The sequence below is a fragment of the Manis pentadactyla genome, chromosome 11 (genome assembly GCF_030020395.1).
Source record: "Manis pentadactyla isolate mManPen7 chromosome 11, mManPen7.hap1, whole genome shotgun sequence".
NCBI lineage: Eukaryota > Metazoa > Chordata > Mammalia > Pholidota > Manidae > Manis > Manis pentadactyla.
The window spans coordinates 93,164,086-93,188,343 of record NC_080029.1 but is presented as its reverse complement, the minus strand read 5'-3'; the positions used below and the strand labels follow the sequence as shown (position 1 = coordinate 93,188,343).

At 37.1% G+C, this 24,258-nt stretch overlaps 1 protein-coding gene across 2 annotated transcripts in view; it reads right to left on the bottom strand.

The window, feature by feature from the left end:
* Positions 1-6,599: 6,599 nt before the first annotated feature.
* The window catches only part of WDR76 (WD repeat domain 76), a 103,722-nt gene continuing 86,063 nt past the window's right edge, over positions 6,600-24,258 (bottom strand). Inside the window, exons 8-11 of one of the 2 annotated variants that reach the window (XM_057488768.1) lie at positions 23,059-23,276; positions 22,441-22,593; positions 20,728-20,781; positions 6,600-8,172 (exon numbers count right to left, since the gene is read on the bottom strand). In XM_057488768.1, the coding sequence (XP_057344751.1) occupies positions 7,917-8,172; positions 20,728-20,781; positions 22,441-22,593; positions 23,059-23,276 (681 nt within the window). In that variant the 3' untranslated portion in view covers positions 6,600-7,916. The remainder of the gene's footprint in view (positions 8,173-20,727; positions 20,782-22,440; positions 22,594-23,058; positions 23,277-24,258) is intronic. The other variant, XM_057488767.1, reaches the window with a different exon arrangement.

The following is a 24,258-nucleotide window of genomic DNA, read 5'->3' as shown; positions in this document are numbered from 1 at the left end:
CCAGTTAACTCTAGACCCTGTGAAATTAAGTGGTATAAAATAGGGAAAGGGAGCCTAAAAGCTTTATTTACTAATTCCAGGACAGTTTAAGTATAACTTAATCTCACTTAGTTTTTTTGTTTGTTTGTTTTTTGGGGTTTTTTTTTTGTAGGAGAGCCAGGGAGAGGCTTTTATTGAGAGGACAGAGCTCCCAGCTTGTGCCAGGAGGGGACAAGAGAGCCTGTAGTAGTACGTTGTCTAGGGGTTTTATAGGCAGTTGAGGATTTGGGGGAACATGAAAAAAGGCTTAGGGGTGTGGACTTGTTAAGTGGTCCCTGAATATTTAGAATTAACTTAAAACTTCCTGCTCTGATTTCTCCCCGAGATACCAGTGTCTTGGTCTGGGAGCATGTCAAACAAGACCGCGCGCAGCAGTGCAAGGTGGGCTGAGGTATTGTTTGCTAAAGAGTAAGAATCTTAATTCTCAACTATCTGGGTGTTAAAATGCAATTTTCTCTTTAAGGTGGAATCCTTTCTGCCTTTTACTATGTTGTTTATGTCTGGCCTGCATGCTAAATTAGTTGCAAATCACCTCTTCAGGTCTGAAGGAGGAAAGATAGCACATAGGCCTGGGCCTTTTAGCATGCTAAAGTGAATCTTACACATGATTATAAATGATTAATCTCACTTAGTTTTACTTTCCATTTCATAAATTAATATCTCCATCTCACTTTTCAATTCCTGTACTCATATCACCAAGAAAATAGAGAACCCTGATCCTATAAAAACTAACAAGCTATAAAAAAAACTAGGCCTCAAAACACTTAGATTTTAGTTACAGAAAAGGAAAGTATTTAGGAAAAAAAATTGTTCTTCAAGGAAATTACACATATCACTTTCTGATATAAAATGAGAAATTGGTATTTCTTCTTAGAACTCAAACAATCCTGAGACTATTTACAACAGTCTTCTAGTAGTAGTTCGACAATAAAGAACAATGAAAAAAGTTGAAAAGGTAGTGTCACTTGGTAATATTAGTCACTGATTTAGTACCTCCCTTTCAACAACAGACACATTCAAATTGTGGTAACTTCTGAAAAAAAACTTTATGAATTGTATAACATTTTCCCAAAATATGAATAGGAAAGAAGGTATTCACTTAAGAGCCTACTGAATCTCCTCTGGAGAGTTTAAATACAGGGACAGATGAAGCTATCTGGGACCTTCCACAGCAAGAACTCGCACTTCTTTAACTGTGACCCACAGTACAACATTAGTAAAGGCACATTTTCCAGGATGAGTTCAGATGACCACGTAGAAAGAGCCTGAGCCCACCGCCACCCACACACACACCAAACCTGCACCTGCACACAGAGCAGTTCATCCCAAAGAAGAGCAGAGGCCTGAGTGAACACCTACCACACAAGGAGAGATAAAAAGACCACATAAAAATAGCAGGGGACAAAGATACATGCTAACGGAGGGAACCCCACGCCTATCAAAGCCCTGCAGTACAGAGAGCTACCACTCAGTTACTGAAGCACAGACTCACCTGCCCTGGGGTGCAAAAAAAAAAAATAGCCACCAGTTGGAGGTTTTAAACCTAACCACAGAATTACAGGGGATCTTCTGGAACTCTTTCCCAGACTGGAGGTGCTGGTGAGTGCCATTACTTGTACTTCCTCTCCACCAAACACTGCTAGTGCAAATGAGTGCAAAGTGAGCTCCATTGTTTATGCTCCCCCTGCACACTGGTAGTGTGAGTGGGAGAGGGTAAGGACCATTATTTGTGTTCCCTCCCAGACACTGCTAGCACGAGTGGGTCAGCATGAACAAACTCAGATGTGATGGAGGCAGTCTTCTGGAACCTGCCCACAACCAAGCATGCCTGTCAACAGACATCATCTCACTAAGGTGGTACTAGCATGACACACACATGGATTTACCCTACCCATACCCCTCCCATCCCCAACCACACCATTTGCATAGCCCCAGCCCAGCACCAACCTTAAGAGACCCAAACATTGAACCCATCCACCCCCAGCCGCTCCATTAATATGGCCCTGGCTGGCGCCCACCTGGAAAACCATTGGACTGTGCTGCTCTATCCCTAGTCATGTGACCAGAGAAGCCCCGCCAGTGCACCCTGGCTGATAACCACACAGTAGATGCTCAGTCCACACCCTGAGAGCCCCAGCACTGGGATATACTGGTCCATGCCTCCAGAGAGACAGCCAAAACCCCCAGGCACATACAGTCTACCAAGGAGATGTTCTGACACAAGTCCAATCATTCAAGACTGGGAGAGGTAGCCCTCTTGACAAATTCATGGAATCAAGCACAGAAAGGCAAACAAAATGAGAAAGAAGAATATGCTCCAAATGGCAGGACAAAAACATCAGGAAAAAAACTAAATGAAATTAAGTTAACCAATCTCCTGCTAAAGATCAAAGCAATGATTATAACCAAATACTGTTATAATCATAATTACAATTGTATTTATATGATTATTGTATATAATTTATATCATACATAGTTATAATTGCAAATAATTACATATAATTATAAAATTATAATCAAAGCAATGATTATAAAGATGCTCACTGTACTTGAAAAAAGAATGGATGAGGTCAGGGAGTATTTCAACAAAGAAAAAATCTAAAAAAGACCAATCAGATAAAGAATACAATAAATGAACTAAAAAATACACTAGAGGGAATCAACAGCAGACTAAAGATACAGAAGAATGGATCAGTGATTTGGAAAATAGAGTAATGGAAGCACTCAAGCTGAACAGCAGGAAAAAAAAGAGAAATGTGGATAGGTTCAGGGAGCTCTGCGATAACATCAAACATCCTAATATTTGCATTATAGTGTCCCAGAAGGAGACAGAGAGAGAAAGGGGTGGAAAATTTATTTAAAGAAATAATAGCTGAAAACTGTCCTAACCCAGGGAAGGAAAGAGACATCCAGGTCCAGAAAGCACAGAGGGCCCCAAACAAGATGAAACCAAGTGGTCCACACCAATATACATCATAATTAAAATATCAAAGATTAAAGACAAAGAAAGAATCTTAAAAGCAGTGAGAGAAAAGCAATGAGTTACCTACATGGGAAACTCACTCAGGTTAGCAGCTGACTTTTCAGCAAAAACTCTACATGACAGAAGGGAGTGGCATGATGTATTCAAAGTGCTGAATGAGAAAAACATCTAAGAACACTACCCAGCAAGGTTATTATTCAGGATTGAAGGAGAGATAAAGAGCTTCTCAGATAAACACAGGTTAAAAGAGTCCACCACTGCTAAACTAGCCTTACAAGAAACGTTAAAGAGATTTCTTTCAGAGTTAAAGAAAAGGCCGTAACTAGAAGCAAAAAAATAATGAACAGGAAAAATTTCACTGGTAAAAGCAAACAGATAGCAAAGGCAATATACCAATTACTTAAAAGCTAGTATGAGGGTTAAAAGACAAAAGTAGTAAAATCAACTATTTCTAAAAATTACTTAAGAGAATTGCTAAATAAAAGGTGTTAAAGAAGACTGCATATACACAAAACATGGAGGGGGGGAGTTAAAAATGTAGTATTGTTAGAATACACTCAAACTTACTTCAAATGCATTCTAATGTTAAGTGACTATCAACAGATATATGTAAGATGTCATATCTGCTATATATGTAAGATGTCATACATAACTGCATGGTAACCACAAACCAAAAATCTATAATAAATATATAAAATATAAAGAGAAAGGAATCCAACCATAATACTAAAAAATAAGTTGTCATGCAGAGGAAAGAGAACAAGACAAGAAGAAAGGACAAGAGAAAAATGACAAAAACAACGAGAAAATGTTTAACAAAATGGCAATAAGTACATATTGATCAACAATTACATTAAATTTAAATGAACTAAATCCTCCAATCAAAAGACAGGGTGACTGAGCAAAACAAGCCCCTTCTATATGCTGCCTACAAGAAACTCACTTCAGACGTAAAGACACACACAGACTGAAACTGAAGGGATGTTAAGATACCCCATGCAAATAGAAACAAAAAGAAAAGGAGGAGTAACAGTACTTATATCAAACAAAAGACTTTAAAACAAAGACTGTAAAAAGAGACAAAGGGTATTACATACTAAGGGCTCAATCCAGAAAGAAGATATAAAAATTATAAATATCTATGCACCCAAGAGAGGAGCACCTAAATACAGAATAAGTGTTAACAGATATGAAGGGAGAGATTGACAGTAATACAATAATAATAGGGGAATTTACCACCCCACTTACACCAATGGATAGATCACCCAGACAGAAAATTAATAAGGGAACAGTGGCTTTGAATGACACATTAGACAAAATGGATCTAATAGAATACACAGAACATTACATATACATATATAAACCAAAATAGCAGATACACATTCTTTTCAACTGCACACAAACACTCTAGGATATATCATATATTAGACCACAAAACATATCTGAATAAATTTAGGAAGATTGAAATGATGTCAATCATCTTTTCTGACCACAACACTATGAAACAAAATCAATAGAGGAAAAAAACAACATGTGGAGACCGAGGAGCATGCTACAAAACAATGAATGGGTCAAGAAAGAAATTAAAGAGGAAATCAAAATATACTTGGAGGATAATGAAAATAGAAACACACAACAGAAAAATTTGAGATGCAGAAAAAAATAATTCTATGGAGGAAGTTTATGCTGTTACACGCCTACCTCAAGACACAAGAAAAATATCAATCTAACCCTACACTAAAAGGAACTAGAAAAATTAAAAACAAAACCCAAAGTTAGCAGAGGATGGAAATAATAAACATCAGAGCAGAAATGAATGAAACAGAAATGAAAAAATATGACGTGTCAATGAAACTAAGAGCTGATTCTTTGAAAAGATAAACATTGATAAACCTTCAGCTTGACTCATGAAGAAAAAAACAAGACTCAAAATCAGAAATTAAAGGAGAAATTACAACTGACACTACAGAAATACAATTTTAAGAGGTTCTATGAAAAATCATGTGCCAACAATTTGACAACCTAGAGGAAATGGATAAATTCCTAGAAACATGAGCTCCCCCAAAATACTAGAATTAATAAGTGAATTCAGCAAAGTCACAGGATACAAAATCAACATATAGAAATCCCTTGCATATCTATATACAAATAATGAACTAACAGAAAGAAATTAAGAAGACAGTCCCATTTATAATCTCATCAAAAGGAGAAAAATACCTAGGAATAAATCTAACGAAGGAGGTGAAAGACCTGTACTCTGAACACTTTAAGACACTGATGAAAGAAACTGAAGACATAATTAAATGGAAAGCTATTCCATGCTTGTGGATAGGAAGAATTAGTATTGTTAAAATGGCCATACTGCCCAAAGCAATCTACAGTTTCGGTGCAATCCGTATCAAAATACCAACAGCATTTCTCACTGAACTAGAGCAAACAATCCTAAAATTAGTATGGAACCTCAAAAAAACCAAATAGCCCAAGCATTCTAGACAGAGAAGAACAAAGCTGGGGACTTCACACTCCCCGATTTCAAGCTATCCTACAAAGCTACAATAATCAAATATATAGATCAATGGAACAGAATAGTGCACCCAGAAATAAACCCATGCCTACAAGGCCAATTAATACATGACAAAGGAGGCGAGAATATACAATGGGGAAAAGATAGTCTCTTCAATAAATGGTATTGGGAAAACTGGACAGCTACATGCAAAAGAGTGAAACTGGATCACTGTCTTACACTGTATGCAAAAATAAACTCAAAATGGATAAAGACCTAAATATAAGACCGGAAGCCAGAAAACTCCTAGAAGAAAACATAGGCAGTCAACTCTTAAACACCAGCATTAGTAACTTTTTCTTCACAGGCAAGGAAAACAGAAGCAAAAATAAACACGTGGGACTACAACAAACTAAAAAGCTTCTGCACAGCAAAGGAAACCATCAACAAAATGAAAAGGCCACCTACTGTATGGGAGAATATTTTTGTGAATGGTACCTCCCGTAAGGGGTTAATATCCAAAATATACAAAGAACTCATACAACTCCACATCAAAAAAACCCAATGACCCAATAAAAATATGGGCAGAGGACCTGAATAGACATTTTTCCGAAGAAGACGTACTGATGTCCAACAGACACATGAAAAGATGCTCAACATCACTAATCATTGGGGAAATGCAAATCAAAACCACACTGAGATATCACCTCACACCAGTCAGAATGGCTAATATCCACAAGATAAGACATAACAAGTGATTGTAAGGACATGGGGAGAAGGGAATCTTTGTACACTGCTGGTGGGATTGCAAATTGGTGTAGCCACTATGGAAAGCAGTATAGAGGTTTCTCAAAAAACTAAAAATAGAAATACTATATGACCCAGCAATTCCACTTCTGGGAATTTACTCAAAGAAAACAAAATCACTTATCTAAAAAGATACATACACTCCTGTGTTTATCATAGCAGTATTTGCAATAGCCAAAATATGAAAACAACCTAAATGTCCATCAATAGGTGAATGTATAAAAATGGTGTGGTATATAGACACAGTGGAATATTACTCAGCCATAAAAAAGAATGCAGTCTTGCCACTTACTACAACATGGATGGACCCAGATGGTATTGTGCTAAGTGAAGTAAGTGAGACAGAGAAAGACAAATATTATATGATTTCATTTATATGTGGAATCTAAAAACCAAACCAACCAACCAAACAAGCATAACAAAAATAGACTCACACACAAAACAGACTGGTGGTTACCATAGGGCTGGGGGTGGGAGGATGGGTGAAATAGGTGAAGGGGAAAAAGATTAGTGAGAATGCTTGATATCTTGCTCTGGGCAATGGTTACATGAGGTATACACATGTCAAAATTTATCAATAAGGCACACTGAGATTTGTGCATTTTATTATATGTACCTAAATGTAAATGTTTTTAAATTTAAACGCCACAAAAATAAACATTATTGCTCAAAACAATACAATTTTAAATCCCTCTGGGGAAAAAAAAAAAGACACTTTCCATCAGAAACATCTACAAATATGTATGCATATATAAAGTTTCACGAAACAATAGCCATTTTAATGTATTCTATTATTTACTATCTTTTTCAATTTTCTAATGCTGGTTACTAAATTGATTTCAGATAAACAGTGTACAACTCATAGTCTTGATAACACAGGTCTGAGAGCAATCACATACTGGATTACAGGGACCAGGTAAATTCAAACCTTGTGCCTAGGCCTGGAACTCCTTGCCTGTGTCTCAGAAGCCATGTAGAGGAAGGGAAAGGGCCAACACACACAGACTCGGGCCCTGTCCAACTGAACCAAAGCTTCTCAACTATCTTGGGATTTCACATAATATTTTATTTAGAAACAGGGAAAAAGTGTTCAAAGTTTTAAAAAATGAGAAGTTTTAAAAGCACTGAGTTAGAAGACATTTCAGGACCCCTTCCAGTATGAGACTAGAAATAAATATTTATTCCAAACTACAAAATAAACCACAGGTTTATATACCAGTATAGAATCAAGACCATATCATTAAATCATAAACTTTTAATACTGATCATTCAAAGCTTTATAACATAGAATGTCAGACTTTTCCAACATACTGCCAGATTAAAAGTGCTGAAGGCATCAAAGCATCCCCTCAAATTCCCTCCCCATCCTGTAGAAACAACTTCTAAGTCTTCTCCCTTACTAGAAGTATATTCTGCTTTTAGTAGTAATAAAAACAAAAAAATTATTTTTATTAATAAAGCAATTTTATATTACTAAACAGAATACAACACCAAGTAAACAGAGTAAACCACAAGAAGTACTAGGCCCTTTAGACATTAACGGGAACAAATTGGTCTTGTTAAACCAAAACCTCAGCAACTTTCTTAATTCATAAAAACATGTATTTTCCCACTGGAATTACCTCCAGCTAAAGTATACCGGGTTGGGTGCACAGCATTGATGGAACACACAGAGGCAAGGCATTCTCCACCAAGAAAAGAATGCACCAGCTTTCCTGTCTCATGGAAGATTTCCACCCGTCGTGGATGAGCCATGCTGCCAACTATGACACAGTCTTCTTGTTTAGGGTCCCACACAGCTTGGAATCTGGTCAGCCATCGCCCAGTGAGGGTGTTGTGCCTAGTGGGAAAAAAAAATTTTTTTTAAGAGTAACAAGTGTTAAATAACTCAAAGTAGCAATGAACAAGAGGTAAAGATGACATTGCTCCTAAACGCTGGTTTTCTCTGCCAAGTTTTTTCTCACTAAATTACTGAGTTACCATCAACCCAATTTCATCCCCTCTAAAAGACTGAAACTCAGGACAGAGATGAAGTCTTCTGCAATTTTGCACCTCTAGTGCCAGGTACAGTAGTTTGTACTAAATGGATGGACACTAAATGTCTATTGAAATGGTTCCTTTTTTATTCACTATTCCCTAGTTCAAATGGGCTCCCCTGCTTGGTCTTACTACACACAAACAGAAAACCCTAGAAATAAGAAACATATAATTGAGATCATTGATGTTTTAATAGGATGTTCTATTTCCCATTTTATATTCTCCTGATAACCAAAGTCTGCAATCATTTCATATTCCATTCAACATTAAAGTAAAAAATACATTTGGGACACAAAAAGAATAAATTACAAGGGAAATGACAAAATACCTGCAGACAAGTAAAAATGAAAACACAACATACCAAAAGTCATGGAATGCTGTGAAACCAATAATACTAGAGGGAAAGTTATAGCATTAAACACCTACATTAAAAAAGAAGACCTCAAATTCAACATCCTAACTACATGTCAAGGAACTACAAAAGAATAACACAATAACCCAAAAGTTAGCAGAAAGAAAATAAGAGCAGAGATCAGTGAAATAGAGAATTAAAAAAATACAAAAAATAATAAACTAAGAGTTGGTTTTACAAAAAAGATCAACAAAACTGACAAGCCCATAGCTAGGTTAAGAAAAAAATAGAAAACACAAATAACTAAAATCAGAAATAAAAGAGAGGACATTAAAAATGATGTCACATAACTGAAAAGCAGTATAAGAGAATACTATTAACAACTGTACATTAACAAATTGGATAACCTAGAAGAGATAGATAAATTCTTGAAACATGCAGCTTACCAAGACCAAATCAAGAAGAAATAGAAAAGTTTTATTCGTAGTAAGAGGATTAAAACAGTAATCAAAAACCTCCAAGCAAAGAAAATGCCAGGACCAATGGCTTGACTGGAAAATTTTACCAAACATTTAAAGAATTAACAAGAGAACTCCTCAGACTCTTCCAACAACTGAAGAGAACTCACAAAACTCACAGAATGAGGCCAGCATTACCATGATACCAAAGCTAGACAAACTTTAAAAGAAAACTACAGACTATATCCCTTGATGAATAATGATAAAAAAAAAATCCTCAACAAAATACTAGCAAACCTAATTCAAGAGCACATTAAAAGGATTATGCACCATAACCAAGTTGTATTTATACCTGGAATGCAAGGATGGTTCAAGATCAGCTGAAGTAATACAGGCACACTTCATTTTATTGTGCTTTGTCGATACTGTGTTTTTTACAAATTAAAGATTTATGGCAATCCTGCATTAAACAACTCTATTGGGACAATTTTTCCAACGCGATTTGCTCACTTTGTGTCTCTGGGTCACATAATTCTCACAATATTTCAAACTCTCTCATTATTATTATATTTGTTATGTTGATCTGTGACCTATCATTATAATTCACTGAAAGTTCAGATGATGGTTTGTATTTTTTAGCAATAGTTATTATTTAATTACAGTAAGTACATTGTTTTTTTGGACATAATTCTATTGTACACTTGAAAGACCACAATATAGTGTAATGGAATGCCTTGGAAAAACAAAAATTTCATTTAACTTACTTTATTGAGCTATTTACCTTATTGCAGTAATCTGGAATATCTACAAGGTATACCTGCATACCACATTAACAGAATAAAAGACAAAAACCACATAATCAGCCCAAGTGAAAAATCATTTGACAAAATCAATACCCTTTCATAATAAGAACACACAATGAACAAGAATAGATGCAAACTATCTCAACATAATAAAGGTCATATATGAAAAGCCCACAGCCAACATCATACTCAACAGTAAAAGACTAACAGCTTTTCCTCTAAGATCAGAAAAAAGGCAAGGATGCCCATTCCCACAACTTCTATTCAACAGAGTATTGGAAATCTGGTAGGACTACAAAACTGGGTAAGACTAGAGACACTAATCGAACTTCTGGGTATTCACAACTGTACAGGTAACCAGATCCTACATATGAGAAACCACCACTAAACCAGTAAGTACTTGATTAAGGGGGATACATTCTGAGCAGTCACAGGTCAGTCAGTCAATCAGACAAAATAAATAAATAAAAAGAATCCAAATTGAAAAGAAAGAGTATAATTATCTGTTTGCATGACGTGATTTATATGTAGAAAATCCTAAAGATAACACAGGTACAAAATACCCTATAAAAACTAAAATGATTTCAAGCTACCATACAACCCAGTAATTCCACTTTTAGGAGTTTACCCAAAGAAAAGAAAATATCAAGGGTGAGGGGAGATGGTGGAGAGGCAAGGCAGAAACCTCCTCACACACACACACACACACACACACACCAAGGAAGCAATCACAGCAGATACAACCAAACCCGAAAACAAACTGAAGACTGCAGAACAGAACTCCTATACCTGATAAAGGAGAGAAGACCACACAGAGAAGGATAAAGTGGTGAAGCCATGATCAACCAGGACCCCAGCCCTTCCCCCATCGAAGCCCCACAGGTGGGAAGAAAAGGAACAGAGTGAGGAGGCAACAGGCACTCAGAAACTCTGAAAACTTGGCCCTGAAGATCTGCTCTAGGAACACAAGTCCACATTGCACTGGGTTCTAGTAATTAGCAGAGCTGGACAACAGGATGAGTCAGAGCACTCTAGGAGGTTGAAACTCCAGCCACATGTGGAGGACAGGAATACAACACCAGTCCCACTGAGACCCAAAGCAGAGGGGGCAGTTTGAAGACTTACCAGAAGTGGAAGGGGTGCCAGAGGGGTGAGGGTTGGATGGAGCTCTCTCTGCAGGAGAAAGGGCAGGGGGCAACACTTCCTCAGCTCTGCCTTGGCACAACAGGTCAGCCACTATAGGGAGCCCCAAGCGCTACATCCCCATTGCTGGCAGCTCAGCGCTAAGGTGTTTCGCTGCACACCCACCCTCTCACTTGGCCCAGCTGCATCAGACTTTGCTGCATGGCAGGCAGATGGAGGCTTTTCCAATGTTCTCAGCCCTGTCTCAGTCCAGTGAGAGAGGAGCCTGCAGGAGCCAGCTCCAAGTGCTCCTTCCTCCACTAGAGTGGCCCAGCCCAGTTCCACATCACCCCACTGCCCCAACACAATTCACATCAGCATGCCTGCCCCACAGCTGTACTACTATCCACCCCATTAGTCCAGCAGCACTGCCATCACTGCAGGGCAGGCTGAGGACAGCACTGCCCACAACAATCCAACAAGTGACCCTGCTTTGCTCAGCTGAGGGCCAGCTAAGGGAAACTGCTTTCCACCCTTCCACAGCAGATGAGATAGATAACTGCCAGCAAACAGGCAGAATGGTAGCCCCACCCATACCACACCATGATGGCTCCTCCACAAAGGAAAACCAGGCACTAGACAATAAACAGTGGGCTTCTGTGCACCAAAGGACACATTCTTCGTGAGACCATCATCCTCTAGACCAGGGAGCATAGCAAATCCATCTACTAAAAGGAAGAAACAGAAACCCTGACAAAATGAGGAGGCAGAGGAATACTTTCCAAACAAAACTATAGGATAAGACACCAGAAGGAGGGCTAAATGAAATGGAGATCACCAATCTTCTAGATAGATTTCAAAGTAACAGTCATAAATATGCTCATTAATCTTAGGTAAGTATTGAAGATCTCAGCAAGGACATAAACAAAGACATAGAAGAGTTAAAAAAGAGCCAATATGAGCTGAAGAACATAGTAACAAATGAAATACACAATGGAAAGAATGAATAATAGATTGCTGCAAGTAGAGGAGACAATCAATGAGATGGAAATTAGAGAACAGGAAAACAAAGCTGAGGAACAAAGAGAAAAAAAGTCTCTAGGAACAAAAGAATGTTAAGAGAGCTGTGTGACAAGTCCAAACCTACCTTTTGTAGACTTAAACAATAATGATGTCAGGGAAAATAGCAGTTAAATTAACAATTTCTTTTATGAGCGGAAAATCTTAAGTGATTTTCAGCAAATGGTAATTTGAACTTCATGTTTTTACCATGCCTGTGTCAAAAGGATTTTAAGCCAGATCTTATAATGAATCATAAAAAGCCAAACATAACCGTATTCACATAAGAAGGATACCAGAAGGAGAAGAGAGAGACAAAGGGATAGAAAGTCTCTTTAAGGAAATAAGTGTTGAAAACCCCCCAATCTGGTGAAACAGATACCCAGGTCCAGCAAGCACAGAGAGTCCCTAACAAAAGAACACTGGAAGACAACACCAAGACATATAATAATTAAAATGGCAAAGATTAAGGAGAAGGAGAAGGAATGTAAATCAACCAGAGAAAAAAGATTACTTACAAGATAACCCCAATTAGGCAATCAGCAGACTTCTCAGCACAAACCTTACAGGCCAGAAGGCAGTGGCATGAAATATTTAACATATTAAAACAAAAGGACCTTCAACCGAAAATCCTCTACCCTGCAAGATTATCATTCAAATTTGAAGGAGAGATTAAACATTTCCCAGATAAAGGAAGGTTGAAGGAATTTATAACCACCAAATGAGCATTACAGGATGTTAAAGGGACTTCTCTAGAAGGAAATGTTCTTAAGCCTAAATAGTTTTCGCCAAGGAAAATAAAACCATAGTAAAGGTAGTAGACAAATTACTTACCAAGTGAGTACAAAATTAAAACAAAAGGACCAAAACAAATTATTCACAAAATCAATCAAGAGATGCACCAAAAAAATGCAGGTTATGACATCTAATACATAAAGTGTAGAAGAGGAAGAAGAAAATAGAAGAACTTTTAGACTGTATTTGAAATACTGCAATAATTAACTTAATATAGACTGTTAAATAATTACAAAGCTATCTTTGAACCTTATGGTAGCCAAAAACCTAAACCCTATAACAGATACCAAAAAAAAATTGAAAAAGAGAAATCCAATAACATAACTAAAGAAAACCATCAGATAATAAGAGAAGAGTGTAAGAGAGGAAGAAAGGAACAGAGAACTACAAAAACAACCAGGAAACAATTAATAAAATCAATAATGGCCTTAAATGTAAATGGACTGAATGCAATAATCAAAAGACACAGAAAGGCAGAATGAATACAAAAACAAGACCCATCTGAGTGGGGATTAAGGATGATGACATGACAGGTGAGAGAGAAACCTCCTCCCCAAACCACATATAATATTAAAATATAGTTAATACAATTAATACTGAAAGAGCAACAGGAAAGAAGGCTGTGCCAGACTACATACACCTAGAAAAAAGAACAAACCTCATGGAACAGGGTAATGTACCAAAGCCTTGATCTGGCAGGACCCAAGCCCATCCCCCACCCCACCTCACAAGTGGGAGGAAGAGAAAGGGAGCCGAAAGGGGGTGGAGGCCAAAGACTGCTGAACACTGACTCCTGGAACTATGCTCTGGGAGCATGAACTTACATTACATGGTGCTCTGGATTACTGGAGTTGGAAAGCTAAAACAGGCACAATATTTGGAGAGACTGAGATTCCAGCTGCTTGTGGAAAACAGAGATCCACATGCAGCCGCTCTGGGACAAAAGAAAGGCAGGCAGTCTAAGAGACTTCATAACAGCAAGAGGGCTGCTAACGGGGCAAGGATTAAACAGAGCTTGCTGCTCAGGAAAAATGACAGGTAGACAAAATTGTCTGGGTGCACTCTGCCCAGCAGGTGGGGAACTTTCAGGAGCTTCAGGAGCCCCATCCCCTGGCTGGCGACACAGATCCAAGGCCCCCCACCATGATACGCAGCCTGCTGCACCTTCCTCTCAGCCAGCATTGGCTCACAAACCAGATGCCCCTGCCCTTGCTCCAGGCCAGCAAGAGGGAGGCCTATGGCAGAGCTGCCTATGGCAGCTACAAGGGCATCGCACAGAGGTTTCTACCTGTGTGCGCGGCACATTGGCCCTGACAGTGGACACAGGCACTGCAGCCAGGAAGCAGGAAACAGCTCTTTCCTCTGACAGGCAAAAATGCCACTCTCCTGCAAACCCCGCCATCATCGCTCCAGGGACTGAGCAGCTCCAGAGAGTAGAGCTTTTGGGCACTAGAGGGCATCACATACAAATATGAAACATCAAAGGAACCTGGTTCAAGCCAAAATCCCACAAATACCAGAAAGAGGGCCAAAAGAAATTGAACTCATTAATCTTCCTGAAAAAGATTTCAAAATAAAAATCATAAACATGCTCACAGAGCTACAGACAAACATTCAAGAACTCAGGGAGGAATTCAGGAATGAGATACAAACGTTCAAGAATGCAGTATCTCAAATGAAACATATAATGGAGGTACTTAAAAGCAGATTAGATGAAGTAGAGACAGTAAATGAAATAGAAATTAGAGAAGACAAATACAAAGAAGCTGAAGCACAGAGAGAAAAAGGATCTCTAGGCATGAAAGAATATTGAGAGAACTCTGTGACCAATCCAAATGGAACAATATTCATATTATAGGGGTACCAAAAGAAGAAGAGAGAAAAAGGGATAGAAAATGTCTTTGAGGAGGTAGTTGCTGAAAACTTCTCCAATCTAGGGAAGGAGATAGTCTCTCAGGCCATGGAGGTGCACAGATCACCCAACACAAGGGACCCAAGGAAGACAACACCAAGACATATAATAATTAAAATGGCAAAGATCAAAGATAAAGACAGACTATTAAAAGCAGCCAGAGAGAGATAAAAGATCACATACAAAGGAAAACCCATCGCTATCATAAGACTTCTCAACAGAAAACTTACAGGTGAGAAGGGAGTGGCATGATATATTTAATGCAATGCAGCAGAAGGGCCTCAAACCAAGAATACTATACCAGGCTAGATTATCATTTAAATTTGAAGGAGGGATGAAACAATTCCCAGATAAGCAAAAGCTGAAAGAATTTACCTCCCATAAACGATCTCCACAGTGTATTTTGGAGGGACAGCTATAGATGGAAGAGTTCCTAAAGCTAAATAGCTGTCACCAGAGGAAATAGAAGCACAGTAAAGAAAGAACAATTAATTACTAAGCAGATACTAAATCAAATCAACTACCTCCAAAGTCAATCAAAAGATAGACAAAAAGTACAGAATATGATACCTAATTTATAAAGAATAAAGTAAGAAAAAGGAGGATAAAAAAAAAGAACCTTTAGATTCTGTTTGTAATAGCATATGAAGTGAGTTAAATTAGACTGTTAGATAGTGAGGCGTAACCCTTGAAACCCTTTGTAACCAAGAATCTAAAGCCTGCAGTGGCAATAAGTACATACCTATCAATAATCACCCTAAATGTAAATGGTCTGAATGCACCATTCAAAAGACAAAGAATCACTGAATGAATGAAAAAACAAGACCCATCTATATGCTGCCTACAAGAGACTCACTTTAAATCCAAAGACATACACAGACTAAAAGTGAAGGGATGGAAAAAGATATTTCATACAACTAATAGGAAGAAAAAAGCAGGCACTGCAGTACTTGTATCAGACAAAATAGACCTCAAACAATGAAAGTGACAAGAGACAAAGAAGGACATTACATAATGATAAAGGGGTTAGTCCTAAAAGAGGATATAACCATTATAAATATCTATGCACCCAACACAGGAGCACCTACATATGTGAAACAAATACTAACAGAATTAAAGGGGGAAATAGAATGCAGTGCATTCATTTTAGGAGACTTCAACACACCACTCACTCCAAAGGATGGATAAACCAGACAGAAAATAAGTAAGGAGACAGAGGCACTGAACAATGTATTAGAACAGATGGACCTAACTAAACACATCTACAGATACACATTCTTCTCAAGTGCACATGGAACATTTTTAAGAATAGATCATACACCAGGCCAAAAAAAGAGCCTCAGTAAATTCAAAAAGATTGAAATTGTACCAACCAGCTTCACAGACCTCAAAGATATGAAACTAGAAATAAATTACACAAAGAAAATGAAAAAGCCCACAAACACATGGAGGCTTAATAACATGCTCTTAAATAATCAATGGATCAACGACCAAATAAAAACAGAGACCAAACAATATATGGAGACAAATGACAATAATTCAACACAGCAAAAGCCATGGTAAGAGCAAAGTATACTGCAGTAAAGGCCTACCTCAGGAAAGAAGAACAATCCCATATACACAGTCTAAACTCACAATTAACGAAACTAGAAAAAAAAGAACAAATGAGGCCCAAAGGCAGTAGAAGAAGGGATATAATAAAGATTAGAGCAGATATAAGTAAAATCAAGAAAAACAAAATAATAGAAAGAGTCAATGAAAGCAGGAGCTGGTTCTTCGAGAAAATAAACAAAATAGATAAACCCCTAGCCAGACTTATCAAGAAAAAGAGAGTCTACACACATAAACAGAATCAGAAATGAGAAAGGAAAAATCACTATGGACACCACAGAAACACAAAGAGCTATTAGAGAATACTATGAGAAAATATATGCTAACAAACTGGATAACCTAGAAGAAATGGACGACTTTCTAGAAAAATACAACCTTCCAAGGCTGACCCAAGAAGAAACACAAAATCTGAATAGACCAATTACCAGCAAGTAAATTGGATTGGTAATGAAAAACTACCTAAGAACAAAACCCCTGGACCAGATGGTTTCACTGCTGAATTTAGTGAAGAACTAATTCCCATCCCCTTTAAGTTTTCAAAATAGTAGAAGAGGAGGGAATACTCCCAAATACTCTTTCTACAAGGCCAGCATCACTCTAATACCAAAACCAGGCAAAGAAACCACAAAAAAAGAAAATTACAGACCAATATTCCTGATGAACATAGATGCAAAAATACTCAACAAAATATTAGCAAACCGAATTCAAAAATATATCAAAAAGATCATACATCATGATCAAGTAGGATTTATTGCAGGGACACAAGGATGGTACAATATTCAAAAATCCATCAACATCATCCACCACATCCACAAAAAGACGGACAAAAACTACATGATCATTTCCATAGATGCTGAAAAAGCATTTGACAAAATTCAACATCCATTTATGATAAAAACTCTCAACAAAAATGGGTATAGAGGTCAAGTACCTCAACATAATAAAGGCCATATATGACAAAACCATAGCCAACATTATACTTAACAGCGAGAAGCTGAAAGCTTTTCCTTTGATTTCGGGAACAAGAAAAGGAGGCCCACTCTCCCCACTTTTATTCAACATAGTTCTGGAGGTCCTAGCCACTGCAATCAGACAACACAAAGAAATAAAAGGCATCCAGATTGGCAAGAAAGAAGTTAGACTGTCCCTGTTTGCAGATGACATAATATTGTACATAAAAAACCCTACAGAATCCACCCTAAAACTACTACATCTAATATCTGAATTCAGCAAAGTTGCAGGATACAAAATTAACACACAGAAATCTGTTGCATTCCTATACACTAACAATGAACTAGCAGAAAGAGAAATCAGGAAAACAACTCTATTTTCAATTGTATTAAAAGAATAAAATATTTAGGAATAAACCTCACAAAGGTAGTGAAAGACCTATACCCTGAAAACTACAAAACACTCATGAGAGAAATTAAAGATGACAATAAATAGAAATCTATCCTATGCTCACAGATAGAGAACATTGTCAAAATGGCCATCATGCCTAAAGCAATCTACAGATTCAATGCAATCCCTATCAAAATACCTACAGCATTCTTCAATGAACTAGAACAAATAGTTCCAAAATTCATATGGAACCACAAAAGACCCTGAATAGCCAAAGCAATCCTGAGAAGGAAGACTAAAGCTGGAGGATCATGTTCCCCAATTTCGAGCTCTACTACAAAGCTACAGTAATCAAAAAAATTTGATGCTGGCACAAGAACAGACCCATAGACCAGTGAAACAGAACAGAATCCAGATATAAACCCACACATATACGGTCAATTAGTATACAATAAAGGAGCCATGGATATACAATGGGGGAAATGACAGCCTCTTCAACAGCTGGTGTTGGCAAAATTGGACAGCTACATGTAAGAGAATGAAACTGGATTATTGTCTAACCCCATACACAAAAGTAAACTCGAAATGGATCAAAGACCTGAATGTAAGTCATGAAACCATAAAACTCATAAAAGAAAATACAGGCAAAAATCTCTTGAATATTAACATGAGCAACTTTTTCCTGAACGCATCTCCTCGGGCAAGGGAAACAAAAGCAAAAATGAACAAGTGGGACTACATCAAACTAAAAAGCTTTTGTACAGCACAGGACACCATCAGCAGAATAAAAAGGCATCTTACAGTATGGAAGAATATATTTGTAAATGACTCATCTGGTAAGGGGTTAACATTGAAAAAATATGAAGAACTCATACACATGAACACCCAAAAAACAAATAACCCAATCAAAAAATGGGCAAAGGACCTGAGCAGACACTTCTCCAAAGAAGAAATAAAGATGGCCAACAGGTACATGAAAAGATACTCTACATCACTAATTATCAGGGAAATGCAAGACAAATTAAAACTAAAATGAGATATCATCTCACACCAGTTAGAATAGCCACTATCCAAAAGACAAAAAACAACAAACGCTGATGAGGATGTAGAGAAATGGGAACCCTCCTACACTGTTGGTGGGACTGCAAATTGGTGCAACCGCTGTGTTAAGCAGTATGGAGATTCCTCAAAAAAACTAAAAAGAGAAATACCATTTGAACCAGTAATCCCACTCCTAGGAATTTACCCAAAGAAAACAAAATCCATGATTCAAAAAGACATATGCACCTCCAAGTTTATCACCACACTGTTTGCAATAGCCAAGATATGAAAGCAACCTAAGTGTCCATCAGTAGATGAATGGATAAGGATGTTGTACATATACACAATGGAATATTGTTCAGCCATAAAAAAGAAAAGAAATCCTTCCATTTGCAGCAACATGGATGGGGCTAAAGGGTATTATGCTCAGTGAAATAAGCCAGGCAGTAAAAGACAAATACCATATGATTTCACTTATCCGTGGAATATAAAAACAAAACAAAACATAAGGAACAAAACAGCATTAGACTCATAGACACTGAGAAATGACTGGTGGTTATCACAGGGGAGGGGAGGGGAGTGGGCTGCAGCAGGGGGGTGGGGAGGAGAACTGTTGAACCACTGTGATGTACATTTGATAATAATAATAATTTTTAAAAAAGGAGATCCTACCATATGCTTGAACATCAAGGACATTATGCTAAGTGAAGTAAGTCAGTCACAAAATGACAAATACTGCATGATCCTACTCATAGGAAGTACTTAATCAAAATCATAGAAATGGAAATTAGAAAGATGGTTTGCCAATGTCTATGGGGAGGGGGAAGGAGTAATTAATGTTCAAAGACCACAGAGTTTCAGTTTTGCAAGATGAAAAAGTTCTAGAAATCTGTTGCACAGCAATGTGAATATACCTAGCATTATTGAACTATACACTTAAAAATACTTGAGATGGTGAATTTAATGTTATGTTTTTATAATCACAACTGAAAATAAAATAATTTTTTAAATACATTTGGGGCTTTTTATAACTTTCCAAAGCAGAAAGAAAAGCACTGCCCTTTTATTTCTGTACCTTAGTACCATTAACAATTCTTTTGTAGTCAAGTATGGACTATGGAGAACATTTCCCACTGCCACTCAGTGACCTACCTGAAATGAAAATTCTTACCCCAGAATCATCACCTTAGATAATTTTTTAAAATCCATACTAGAAACCAATAAACTAGAATAAAGCTTGAGACAGAAAGTGAAAAGGGGAAATTTAGTGAAAAAGGAAACAAACATACTTCAATATAGCCTCTAAAGACTATAAAACTTATGAAGCAACATATTTTGCACATCCTATCCCCAACATCATGAATACTGGTAAAGAAGGATGTCTAGGAAGAAGATATTGAGTAATGTTGGATGTAAAATACATACATTAAAAGTAGCAGATGCAAAAAGACGGTAACCAAGGAAAGTGGGAAAGTGGGGAAGCCCTCTAAGCCCAGAACAAACAGTCACAAAAAAACGGAGCTTCAGCTAGCCTCATCAGCAAATGAGTAGTTACGTTCTTCTTTAATAAGATAACATGAGTAATTCAGGTTGCAACAGTCATTCATCTTAACCAAAAATAACTGCATAGCTGCAGAGAACAACTACTAACTAAAAGAGATTGAACCTCTTTACAGTTCCAGGAAACTTAGAAGCAAGAACCCTTCTGGATAGTGTAGGAACTAACAAACTGGAACATTTAAACAATATAATACAAAAATCAGACCTGTTACATCACTGTGACAACCAGATGTCTAATGTATGCACTCCAACCAATAGCTCATAGTAATCCAGGTTCTATATTATTTAGCATATGGAAACCTACCTGATGGTGGTGAGGAGAGGAATCTGAGAGGCTATACAGCTGCTGTCAAAGATCCTGCAAAATAAAGGCCAATAATAAGGTAACATTCTTGCTGTTCTTGAAATTTTTCTGAAATAACATCCGTGATTTAAAAAACTTTTCCTTGATTCATAATATGAATATGATTGTTATTTTAAAATATATAAGATCAGGCTCTAACAAACTTCACCTAATATATTTAACAAAAGTTACAGGGATTATAAAATTCAGTGCTTATAATTCAGTTTAGAAATAATTTATTTAAACACTATTACTCCAAACTTAAAATGTACACTTTTTTAAATCAAAGTATCATTCATATTAATATGCACATTCTAAAGTGACAATCTGGACTCTAAAACTGTATTTGGATCCATAGTAATATACATCATACATAACAGAGATGGTCTGAACACATACAAATAACCTAAAAGTGCATTTATCAAGAGCAATTTTTCCATAGGATTCATCAGTTGAGGGATTGATAGTGTTACTTCCAGGCACTGGTGACCAGCTAGCAACCAAAAGGAGGAATTCTTGTAGGGCAGCTGGAGTCCAGGAGCTTCCACTAGGTACCCTGACAGAAAGAAACTAATTGTATCACCACTACCTACCCTCTCTTTGTGCCAAACTAATCCAATACAGTTGCTTGACACTAGAGCTTATTGCCTAATAAGATTACTAGAAAGCCAAATCACTAATAGCTAATGTAACAGGGGTAAACACTGCAGTACAAATGAACAGGAATGGGACAAACAGGTAGCTCCTGAGACAAAGGAAACTATATGGGTAGGAAGCGGACACTGTGCTGCCACTGCCTGGCACCTAATCTCTTGATGCACACAGACTTTACTAGAAACTAACTGATCATCTGTCACACAATGCAGACCAGGCTCTTCCCAAGAGATGGGTCGAAACAGAAATTAGGTGCCTTTCTAGAGCCTGGCCCACAGTATACATTCAACGGATACTTGTTGAATGAATAATGAATGAATTCCAAAATTATTAAAGGTAAAACTCTCATACAGTGAGAAATGCTTGCAATGTTAAGCAAAATCAGGGATTCTAGAAGAGAACAAAATCATATTCCTTTGTGGCTGCACTAACATTCTATACATCTTTTGTATTGGCATTACTTTGTATTTTTGGCTCAACTGGTTTATAATGCATTTTTAGATTCAATTTTAGGAAGTAGCTATAGAAAATACCAAAGCTAAAACCATAAATAAATCTATATTCAGTAGTTTATATAGAAGCCAAATTTTTGCTATCTTTTATGCCTGCCCATGGCCTGAGGCTCTACAACTTCCATTCAGCCCTTCACTTGTAAGGTAGACTCTACTGGCCTCAAAGTTAAGAGCTTCTCCCTGTGCTAAAAGTATCTCCTTTCTGAAATAATCACAGTATGGTATCATTGGGATTTCTGGGATTTTTCAGGGTTGAAGGGAAGCCTAACTTGGACTCCCCAGGGTAGCTACAGACCTTCCTTGCCTATCTCAAGGAAATTTCCAGACACAAAAGCTGCTGAAAAGCCACTAAGTACAGGTCATTGTACTTCAGGAACCTAGATTTGGCTACAAAACAATAAAATTAGCAATTTAATAGGAAGCAGCAGTAAACAAAGCTACTGTTTACTAACACAGTAGATATGACTCTTTAGATTCCTTAAAACATATTTCTGTCTTCCTAATTTACCTCAGCTTACAATCAGCACACGTGGTCACTATTCTGTTACCAGTAAGAGGTGAAAAATAAGCAGAAGCAATGCTCTTGGTGTGTTCCGTCAAAGAGATCAAAGGCTGTCTTCCCCTGGGATTCAGGTGCCTTGCATCATAAATATGAATATCCCTGTAATAGACAGAATAATTCTCAGTGTTGCCACAGTACAAATAGTGAGTTTCTAGATAGGGCTAAACATAAATTAAATACTCGAATACTTACTACATTCAACAGTTAAGATAGAATCCTTTCATCTTCTGTATTAATTTTACAAACATTCGTACAAACAAAAAACATTAGAGAAATTCCAAAACTACAGTTCATATATGTAACCAGTGGGTATAGAAAGACAAGACTCTAGTTGGTTTTCCAATCTCTCTAAAAAATGTGTATTTGCTTCAATATTTTCACTATTTATTAAATTCAAAAGAATCTCTCATTAAAAAGAAAACTAGACTCAAAAGACAAACTTCAAACGATATGAAAAGGAAAATTACTAGGCTTGTGGGTATCACAAATGTCCTTGACAACCAAACTAAAATATTATTCCTAACATTAAAAAGCCTAAATCATAAAACTTTATGAAGAACATACCTCAATCCTGCAGTGACGAAATACTGTCTATGCACTGGGTGAACATGAACAGTTCTTATTTTTCTCAAAGAAGAATTGATAAGTTTCTCATAAGAAGTTCCAGGTGTCCGTCTATCCACCAGTGACATCCTTCCATCCCAGTGACCCACTATTAAAGTGGAGGCATCTCCCGCCAAGAAGTCAAAGGAGGAAAAGCTACTTCTTTCATCTCTATATACCTAAAGACATAAGTAACAGTCAACTTACATAACACACTTCTTTTAAAGAAAGTTAATGCATAAATTCATTGGTAGAATTATAAAACAGTTTACCTCAATAACTTCATTTATCCTCCCATCATCCCCAGGAAGCACAGGGCAAAATAACCATTCCCTTTTACAGGAATAGAAACTAAGGCACTGATCAGCTGTGAGACTCTCCTACAATCAAACTGCCCATCACCACGTCAGGGCTACATCCCAAATCTCTTAAATCCAATATCAGTTGTAGATTTAGTAGGTGAAACTGACTAAATGGACTGAATCTGAATTCTACCAAGAGGAAATACCTTAATATGCCAAGTAACTTTGCCAACAAAGTCCAAGAAATATGGCTGAATGCCCACCTACTGTTGGTGGAAGTGACAAGATAGAAATTTTTGACAGCTAATAAGCATACATCTATCAAAATATTTAATGCTTACACCCTTCAACTCAGTAATGTCACTACATAGCCTAGAAGACTAGAGAAAAACAAATTTTGTAGTTTCTGTGTTATTATACAGGCCAAAAGTTTTAGGTATAAAATAATACTGTACTATTATGTGATGAATTTCCTGTTTTGTCACATCTAAGATTTATCCCCATAAAACTCACATCTGCAAAAGCTGGGAATGATGAACAAAAGTATAATAACATTCCAATATTTTTTCCTGAATGAAAAAGAAGTATAAGTCTTATGCCTAAAAACAGAGCAAATCATTTTATTTAAAAGCTCTTTGCAAAAATATAAAATAAAAATAAGAGCAAACACTATGTGCCAGGCTCTGTCCTAAGTGCTTTATTTGCATTAACTCATTTAATCCTCGTGACAACTCTATAAGGTACATACTATTCCATTTCACAACTAAGGAAATTGAGGCATAAAGAGGTTAATTAACTTGCCAAGATCACATTAGTAACAGATGGTATGGGATTTGAATTTAGAGTAATTCTAAAGTCC